This window comes from Berghia stephanieae, chromosome 2 (assembly GCF_034508935.2).
Source record: "Berghia stephanieae isolate SIO BIC M18660-M18661 chromosome 2, UCSD_Bste_1.3, whole genome shotgun sequence".
NCBI classification, from domain to species: domain Eukaryota; kingdom Metazoa; phylum Mollusca; class Gastropoda; order Nudibranchia; family Aeolidiidae; genus Berghia; species Berghia stephanieae.
This window is the reverse complement of record NC_088361.1, coordinates 64,609,712-64,620,209: the sequence shown is the minus strand read 5'-3', so window position 1 is coordinate 64,620,209 and position 10,498 is coordinate 64,609,712. Positions and strand designations below refer to the sequence as shown.

General features: G+C 36.7%; 1 protein-coding gene across 1 annotated transcript in view; it reads right to left on the bottom strand.

Annotated features, from left to right (window-relative positions):
* Positions 1-309: 309 nt before the first annotated feature.
* Positions 310-10,498, bottom strand: part of LOC144965344 (HIG1 domain family member 2A-like) — an 11,405-nt gene continuing 1,216 nt past the window's right edge. Inside the window, exon 2 of the mRNA XM_078900588.1 lies at positions 310-2,159. Coding sequence (XP_078756714.1) covers positions 1,990-2,159 — 170 coding nt within the window. The 3' untranslated portion in view covers positions 310-1,989. The remainder of the gene's footprint in view (positions 2,160-10,498) is intronic.

Genomic DNA, 10,498 nt, shown 5'->3' with positions numbered 1-10,498 from the left:
GAAAATAACCATCTTTTTAAGCAAAAAAAAACAAGTCATGCAGGCAAGCGTGGGGGCAGCGTGGATCAGCGGCACGGTCTTTGCTTCGTACCCAAAAGGTAACGAGTTCGATCACCCGCCGCAGCGTTGTGTGGCCTTGAGTGAGCAAGTCACCTAGCCCTAGCTCACTTTGCGGCTGACGTCTGGGTTATTCCAGTCTTCCCTTGGAATAGACCCTAAAGACAAATTTCCCCTTCGGGATGAATATAGGGAATTTTATTTTTATTATTTTATTAATAGTAAAATAACAAGAATAATATAACCATACAATCCAATTTATTTACATTTTATTGATCAATATCAAATTTGAATCATAATCTAAGGTCGATGTATAAATAGGAATCATACATTAATCTGATATGACAATTTCTATAAAGAGTTTCATGAGAAGAAACAAAAATGCAAGTAAACCGTAACCAAAAAATAAAACTTGATGTGTACATGATGTAGGAAAACAAATCGGTACAAATAACAAAAAGCAACGTGACAGTAAGCCTTTTTCATAGTATCTGATAGAGACAATGAAAACCCAAGAAAGTATTTCGCGCTGCTGCTGCTGCTGCTGCTACTACTACTACTACTACTACTACTACTACTACTACTACTACTACTACTACTACTACTACTACTACTACTACTACTACTACTACTACTACTACTACTACTACTACTACTACTACTACTACTACTACTACTACTACTACTACTCCTCCTCCTCCTCCTCCTACTACTACTACTACTACTACTACTACTACTACTACTACTACTACTACTACTACAACAACAATTCTATTACTTTTTGTTGACTTCAATTTTGACTGATCTGTAGCATTAAACATATATAAATGAAAAACAAGGAGAAATTTTCATTTTGAATTTTAATTCATTTCTCATGCTCTGCCAGCGACGTTTGTGATGGCTTGGTCACGTACACAGGATGGACGATGGACACATACCCAAAGACATCATGTACGTTGAACTAGCTTCTGGACGGCGACCAACTGGCCGTCCAGCTCTGCGCTTCTATGATGTCTGCAAACGAGACATGAAACTGACGGGCATCGACTCAAACACATGGGAATCGCTTGCTGACGACCGCAGCAGCTGGAGATATACGGTGATGGAGGGAGTGAAGAGAGGTGAGGAGAGGAGAAAGAAGAAGTTTGAGGAGAGGAGAGCAAGGAGGAAAGAGAGGCAGCAGATCCAAACACCAAACACACAGTCAAACTACGTGTGCAACAACTGCGGTAGAGACTGCCATGCAAGGATTGGTCTGCTGAGTCACACCTGTCGCTGCTCTCAACAAGACTGATGAGACCAAAGCCATACAGGGCGCAAACCATCGTCTCTTGAGACGGAAGGATGCCTACTACTACTACTACTACTACTACTACTACTACTACTGCTGCTGCTGCTGCTGCTGCTGCTACTACTACTACTACTACTACTACTACTACTACTACTACTACTACTACTACTACTACTACTACTACTACTACTACTACTACTACTACTACTACTACTACTACTACTACTACTAGAGTATTACAATTCTATTACTTTTTGTTGACTTCAATTTTGACTTATCTGTAGCATTAAACATCTAAATGAAAAACGAGGAGGAATTTTCATTTTGAATTTTAAAAATAAATTCTCTGTGTTGTCAATTTCAGAATAAAAGAATACATAAAACGATTCTTACATCAAATCCATATAATTAACAAGGACCTAACTTTAAAAAAAACTGCATCCGAATCATCCATGTTAATGCATTTAAATTTAAACACATACACAGATACACTCACACACAAATATAACGCACAGACTTCCACACAATCTGGATATTTAAACAGATCAAATTGATGACATGAGTTTTGATACAACATCAATGTTTTCACCCGTCTTCATTTCAAATGATCTTTTCTATGACTATATACACTCTTAATCTTCTTAGCTCTTATGTTCCTTTTTAGCATTGTAGTATACACCAGCTAGCATAGCAAATATAGCAAAGGCTTGTCCTCCAACTCGAAGCCGCATCATAATTTGCCCCTTTCTACTGTCCCCAGTCCTAAGTGTGGAGAGTCCAATACCCAAAACAACAGTAGTAAATGCAACACCTGAAAAACAAATGAAGAAATTAAGGAACAGGCACCAAGTAAGATGAAGATCTGAACAAGTGTGTAGAAAGAAAAATACAAGAAAAAAAAACATCCCAAAAAAATCAGTCTACCTCGACCGGGGATCTAACCTCAGACCTTCTGATTACAGGTCAGAAAGGCTACCATTACACTGATTTCATGAAACAGATATTTTGGGATAGTTTTTTTTGTTGGTTTTTTTTTCTTGCCTGGTCTGACACCTTTCATACACACTTTTTCAGATCTTTATCTCACCTGAAAGACAGAAATTGAAAACAATGCAGTAAAGTTCACAATTAAAAATATTAAATTTCAATTTTCAAGGAACATCTTTGATTAAAGGTAATTAAAGATAAAACCAGCTAGTTAAAAATTTAATCACAATGTGTCCATAATTATGTTGATGGAGTGGTATTATAGTCAGATTTTTAATAAGTGGCGCATGTTTTTCTTCTTTTTCTCAGCTGCCCCCGAAGGCATAGCTGCAAAAATTTGTATGAACCTCTGAATCAATTTGTCTTAATAAAAAAATATTTTTTCATGAATTTTAAAACAATAGGAAAGGATTTCGTTTATTACAGCTATATTAAAATCGATAACTGGTGAGGATTGGAACTTATAGAAGATTTACATTATCAAAATGATGAATTTTCCGCATATCCATTTTGAAGGAATTCGTTAAACTGGAGTGTTCGGTTAATTGAAGCTTAAACGATATACATGAAGTATTTGAATATGAAGCAACGAATGGCAATTATTAACTATCAGACATCTACATTTTATAACTATCAATACACATTACTGGTGAATACAAACTAAAGTGAACATAGCGCACTTCCAATATAATTTTGATTGCAAAAGTTTGAGAAATATCTTGTGTTTATGCCAAAGAGGATTACATAAATTCATGTAGACTGGTCAAAAGTAAAAATTTATCAATTATGAGACAGTGTCTCCACAAATATGTGTTCAACAATAACATCAACAACAACAACCAAGAAATACTGGACACATCAATCAGCACAGTCTGATGACGAGGATGATGAAAAGGAGAAATGGAACGACTACAGAAAGATTCCGAACATCACTCTATCCAATGAAATGTAATTTTCCTCTAGTTTGCGAAGGTTGAGGCATGCCTTTTCTCAGTCTACTCTTTATCATTTATTGCCTCGTCAGTGAGAGTAAATTTGGTGTTCCTCCTCTCAATCTTTCCCTCTACTTAGGCCCAATGACCTCGATTGGATTGCACTAACAGTGATATGGGGGGAGTCGCGCAACCTCGTGTCAAAACTCCCTGATTAGACAGTCTAACGAATGGTAGCGTTGTCCAATACAATACAGCTGGGTGATTCAATGGAGGGCAGCAAACGATATTTAGTCAGTCTTAAAACACCTTTGCATTGACCCCAGAATAATATTCCAGATGATGCAGAGAAGAAAAAATGGCATGGCATCTTTTTAAATATCCAGTATCATCACCACCTGCAAGAATAACAATGATTCTCTGTCCAGAACCTGCTTGAATAATCAGATGTCCAATATTTTTTCGGATGTATATTTTCGCTCACCCATACATCTTTGGATGATATCCATTTCAAAGTTATCTCTGTCAGCTGTTTTAAAGTAGTTTTTTATAGGTCTTAAAGAAGAAAACTTTTTTGATATGGCATCAATACGGTCCAAAATCTATATTCAGTTAAGACAAACTGATTCAAAGGTTGACACACATTTTTACAACTTTTGAAAGAGGGCCAGCTGAGAAAAATCAGAAAAACATGCGCCATTAATAAAAAATCTGACTAAAGTATCCAACATTTCTAATGTATCTGTGTACATTAGCTCTGATAGCCGAACACAATTAAAGGCCTCCATGCAGCCACAAAAAACCTTTAAAAATCCTCGAGCGGCCACAAAATCTGCAGTTTTTTGCAATGTTTTGCAAATTTTCGAGATTTTATAAGTGTGAGGGAACAGCTTCTGTCAGCTGTGCAGCTTCTCGTTTATGTTCTGTAACAAGGGAAATAACTGCACAGCAATTTTTTCACAATAACATCTGTACTGTAATGGTTTGCTTATTTTCTGATCGGCCGGTAAAATAGCGGGGTCCTCGCGTCATTTCAATAACACAAATTGAAGATAAGTACAGATTGACTCAGGGATTCTCGTGAGCACCAGTGGGGATTGAACCAGGGATCATTTGAGTTGGACATCCGTGGAGATAAAACCAAGGATAATGGGTAGCTGATTTTAGAGGGGAGGAAACCTTGTGACTTTGGTTGGATTGTAACAGTAATGGGGAATGAACTCGAGGACAAGACGGAATGTAGGCACAAGTGGGAGGTGAACCTGGGTGCAGCCTGGACTACGGGATATATAGTAAACAATGGAGAGTAAACCATGACTGTGGGATGTGAACATCAGTGGGGAGTAAACTTGGGACTATGGGATGGTGACACCGGTGAGGAGTGAACTGGGGACTGTAAGATGTAGACACAAGTGGGGATTGGACAAGAGAGAAATGTAACAACTTTTAGAGATAGACACCCAGAACAAAGTGAGGTGGACTGCAGCAGGGAGTGAACCCGAACTTTGTAAGGTGGACATTAGTAGGGAGTAAGTATGGGATAGATACACAAGTGAGGAGTAAATCTGGGAGTATTGGATGTTGAAACCAGCGAAGAGTAAAGCCAGGACTGTGAGATATGGACACCTGAGAAGAGTAAACTTGTTACTTTGGGATAAGGAGACCAGTGGAGAATGAATCTGGACATCGCCGGGGAGTGATCATGGAACCACAGAACATAGACTCCAGTGGGAAAATAAACCTGGAACTATAGGATATGGATACAAGTGGGGAATGAACCCGGGATTATTGGAGGTGAACACCAGTGGGAAATGAACCGTAGGCCATGAGGAGCAATACCACTGAGGAGTGATCGTGGAACCACAGGATATGGACTCCAGTGGGGAGTAGATCTGAGGCTATCGGGAGTGAACCCAGGACTATGGGAGGTGGACACAAGTCAGAAATGAACATGACACTATGTGATATGGACACCAGCGGGAATGTAGTAATGTTCCTGGAATGTGAGGTTTTATCCATGCCCCTGAGATTTGAGATTGAGGGTAGGCATGTCTGCAACAGCTTTGTTGGGGAGGATTTTTAAAAGTCTTGTGAGCTTTTTGTAATGATCATTTTTAGTTAATCTCTCCCTACCAATTACTCAGGCCCACAAAGCTTTTCTATTTCGTGAGCTTATTGTCAGTTTTTACAAATATAAATCGCAATTTTTTTGCAAAGTTTTTGCAAATTTTTTATTTTTTTTTGCTTGCAAAATTTGGTAATTTGGTAGCAAAATTTTGGATTTTATTTTGCTAAAAAATCGCAATGCCAGGTGCTTGCTAGGTAGTCCACGTCAGTTCTTACTTTTTGGAAGTAGCTCCGATCATTACATATTGATGTCTATCGAATCATGCAAACACAATTTGATAGTTTTGAAAAGTGTTTTAATATTAAATCATTTTTTTTAAAAAGTACAATCATTCTTTACATTATTATTTTCACAATGACTGAGCAAATAATGAGGGAAAAGTATTAGTAGTGTGAGTAATCCAATAAGTATGGTTGCATCTTTAGTAATTTTTACAGGGCAATCTGTAACAGAGTGATAAATCTTCCTTCAGCTGACAAAAAAATAGATCAAAGAAAATATAATACAGTGGAATCTTGAATAGATCAAAGAAAATATAATACAGTGGAATCTTGATAAAACCAACACCGCTGTACCAGAAAGATTGGTTGATTTCAAGCAAGGCTCACTTTACATATTATCAATGGAGCACACTTAGTCTTAGATAAAGAACAGAAAATTTGGGACCCACAAGAAGTGTTGGCTGTAAGCAGAAGTTGACTGCGTATTTCATCATTCTTTTAACACATATATATATATATAGGATATGTGTGTGTGTGTGTGTGTGTGTGTGTGTGTGTGTGTGTGTGTGCAAAAGAGGATAAAACTTATTGCAGTGATGGTACCATACTGATACACGGTTAGAAGTTCTATTACTATTAGTTATAAATCTAGACAACCCACACGTTGAGAGAGAGAGAGGGGGGGGGGGGGGGGGGGGGGGGGGAATAAAATCATATTAATTGTCAGTCGAATCAAAATGATGTAATTAATAGTAATAGCAATAAACCCAAAGTGGTTTAGCAGAATTTTTAAAACCCAGAACTTTCCAAATATAATAGACAAACTGCCTTTGTATTAATCCTTTTCAATTTATTTGAACGTTTTCATTCTGCCAGTTTATTTCTGCAATTAAATTGCCAGATGTAAAAATAAACTCATTATGTCATTACGCAACATGTTTATTACATCTTTTCAATTAAATTCTGTCTCAAACTCTTCTATTCTATGTATTAAATCAAAGAGGGGAATTATTTGCAATTATTTCAGTGAGATATTGGGGGTAAATCCGAAAGTCATACATAGCAATTTATGTTTATGTGTAGCTGATTTTTTAATTATTTAACAATTATGTCATATAATGTAATAATGTGTAATTTAGAAATTTGTGTCTTCCTCTTTATTAATTAAAATGCATTGTCCTCGATAAGACGAAAGTTTTTTAGTATACAATCTGTTAATAATAGTATAGGAACTCCGTATTAACTGTTTTAACCATTTTTATGGCTGTCATTATTCCCAGACGCCTGTCTGGGGATAATGAAAATTGGTTATCCCCAGACGCATGTAGCAAGTGGGCAGAAAGATTTTATGCAAAATGCCAAACTAGGGTGAAAAATACCAAATATTCTGGAAAAAATACTAGTGGTTGTGTCCCAAAACAGTTAATATATCAAGTGATATTTAACACAAGATGAAAGTAAATAGTGATCAAATGTCAAATCCAGCTCTTTTAAAAAAATTATTTTAAAGCAAATGGATCAATGAAATTTCTTTTGTTACTTTGATCTGAAAACGTCAAACTGGCAATTCGACTTTTTATTTTCAACCAGGAAGAAAGTTGTTAATCATCAAATCTGTTCATAGTCCACCAACCATTAAAATTTTCACTACCTACCTACCTGTTAACTTTATTGATCATCTCTTGTTTCTATATTTGCTCATTCTGGCCACAATTTTGGGGATGACCGGGAATTATTTTTTATTTCGCGGACGAATTCCTAGGCCATGGTGTTGTCCGCCCCAAAGCCCAAAACCGACACCTGTTATTTTCCTGTCTTCTTCGCACAAGACAATACAATTTAGTATCACACGTCCACAAAACTAGATCCAACAACATATTTTTATTCGAATCAGAGATGAAAATAACTACCAAAACAAGGAAGCAAAGATGGTGGAAATATGTTTAGTTCATATATGAATTTAAGATATTCCGATAGCGATGTGGATAGACAGCTCAGTGGGTTAGGCCACCTTTCATTTTAGGTACTCCTTTTAGCTACACAGATTCGAACCAGTCGCGACCCCCCCCCCCTCCCCCCCACTTTTTTTTCTTCTTTTTCTTTCTTTCTTCCCAATTGATGTTCATTGTTTTCACTTTTGTTCCGAGTTCCGAGCAAGAGTTTTTTAAATCAGTTGAATTTTTTATTTCTCCGATAATATTATTTCATTATTTAATTTGCTCTAGATCTATTATTGTTTTTTTGGTTTTTTTTGGTCAAATGATAATAATAATAATAATAATAATAATAATAATAATAATAATAATAATAATAATTGTAATAATTGTTATTATTATTACTATTTCCATCATAATCATTATTATATTGTTATCAATAATAATATTATTTTTATTAATAATACTCTTATTATCATACTATCACTATTATTTTTATTATTATTACTGTTATCATTATAATTGTTATTATTATTATTATTATTATTATTATTATTATTATTATTATTTATTATTATTATTATTATTATTATTATTGTTAACACTATTCCCTGCTCCGAAGGAAATCTCTCTTTTTCTTTTTTTATATATTTTAACCTAAACCTTAGATTTTTTTTGTTTGCTAAACCTTTATGTAAATTTGACCCCAAAAAATGTTCACGCTAAAAAAAAACCCACCAAAAATACAACCTCTTTTTTTTTTTTTGAGCGAGTCTACTCTTTTCTCCTTTTTTGTTTGGCCTTTTGTTCCGTTTCTGGGCATGAATTTCTTAAATTGTTTTTATTTTAAAAACAATTATTGTTTTTTTTTTCACCTCTATCTGACCATTTGGTCGCTCTCTGAATATTTCTGTTTGTTTGCTTTTTAATTATTTATTCTTTTTAGACACTATTTGAGATCGGAGTGGGGACGAATATGACAATTTGCTAGAAACTAGAAAGGAACCAAGAGAGAGAGAGAGAGAGAGAGAGAGAGAGAGAGAGAGAGAGAGAGAGAGAGAGAGAGGGAGAGAGAGAGAGAGAGAGAGAGAGAGAGAGAGAGAGAGAGAGAGAGAGAGAGAGAGAGAGAGTTTAAAAAATAAAAAAGAGGTGGGGGGAGGATGGATGGGACATTTATCCCTTTCAACGTTCTGTAAAAAGAAGACGGAATTTAAAAAAAAAAAACCAAAAAAAAAACTGATGAACCAGGATTCGAACCCACGAACGTCGATTCTGGTAAAACTTCCAGGGCAGACGACTAAACCATTCGGCCATGACACCCACTTCGAAGTCGACGCATATTGTGTAGGTAGTCACAACTGATTTTAATGTTGGTTAATATTGTGTTTTTATAGATATTTTATTAACTTTCCTTATTTCTATGTTCATTTGGAAACATTCCATATTCTGGAATGTGGATAATTGTTTAAAAAAGCGGAGTTTCAAATATGCGTCTGGGGCATAGAATTAAACGAATGAGAATATGTACGAAGCCTAAAAAGTGTCCACCAATGAAAGCATTCAGCGCCATTATATCTTGGGCTGGGAATGTAAGCATTACCATTCATTCGGTCTCTATGTCAACATAACGACACAAGAAAAACAACAAACAATATCAAAATCCACAATAGAATTGTTCAGAACTGTTGCGTATATTTATGGCACAATGAAGCTGTCAAAAAATGAAGTTAGAGAATGTGTGTAATCATGTATTATAATAACCTATAATGTGTTTTCCAACCACCACATCATCACTGTCACTACTACTACTACAACCACCACCACAATATCATCACTAACACTACTACTACAACCACCAGCGCCACATCATTATCACTCCCACTACTACTACACCACCACCAGCACATCATCATCACTACCACTACTACTACAATCACCACAACCACATCGTCATCACTACCACTACTACCGCAACCACCACCACCATATCATCATCATTACCACTACTACTACAACCACCACTACTACTACAACCACCACCACATCATCATCACTACCTCAACTACTACAACCACCACCACAATATCACTACCACTACTACCACAACCACCAGCACCACATCATTATCACTACCACTACTGCACCACCACCAGCACATCATCATCACTACCACTACTACTACAACCACCACAACCACATCGTCATCACGACCACTACTACTACAACCACCACCACCACCACCATATCATTACCATTACCACTACTACAACCACCACAACCACATCGTCATCACGACCACTACTACTACAACCACCACGACCACCATATCATTACCATTACCACTACTACAACCACCACAACCACATCGTCATCACTACCACTACTACTGCAGCCACCACCACCACCATATCATCACCATTACAACTACTACTACAACCACCACCACCACCACATCATCACTACCACTACTACTACAACCACCACCACATCATCACCACTATCACTACTACTACAACTACAACCACCACCACATTATCATCACTACCACTACTACTGCAACCACCACCACCATATCATCATCATTGAAATATGTTTTTTTTTTAATTGAGCTTTATATAATGCAATATCTACTAAATGTGCTCAAAGCGCTTTACATGGGGTCCCTGGTCAACATTTAACATGTAGGACGGGACATGACGCCTGTTAGGCGATATTACAATTTTTCGGACAAAAAGAACTCTGTTAACGGCCAGGTACTCATTTTACACCTGAGTACGGTGAGAGAATGTGAGTAAAGAGCCTTTTCCAAGGACTCAACTATGCGCCGAGCACGAGGCTCGAACCCAGGACCTTCCGATCCGAAAGCGAGTGTCATACTACTAGACCACATAGCCGCATCATTACCACTACTGCTACAACCACCACCACCACATCATCATTACGACCAC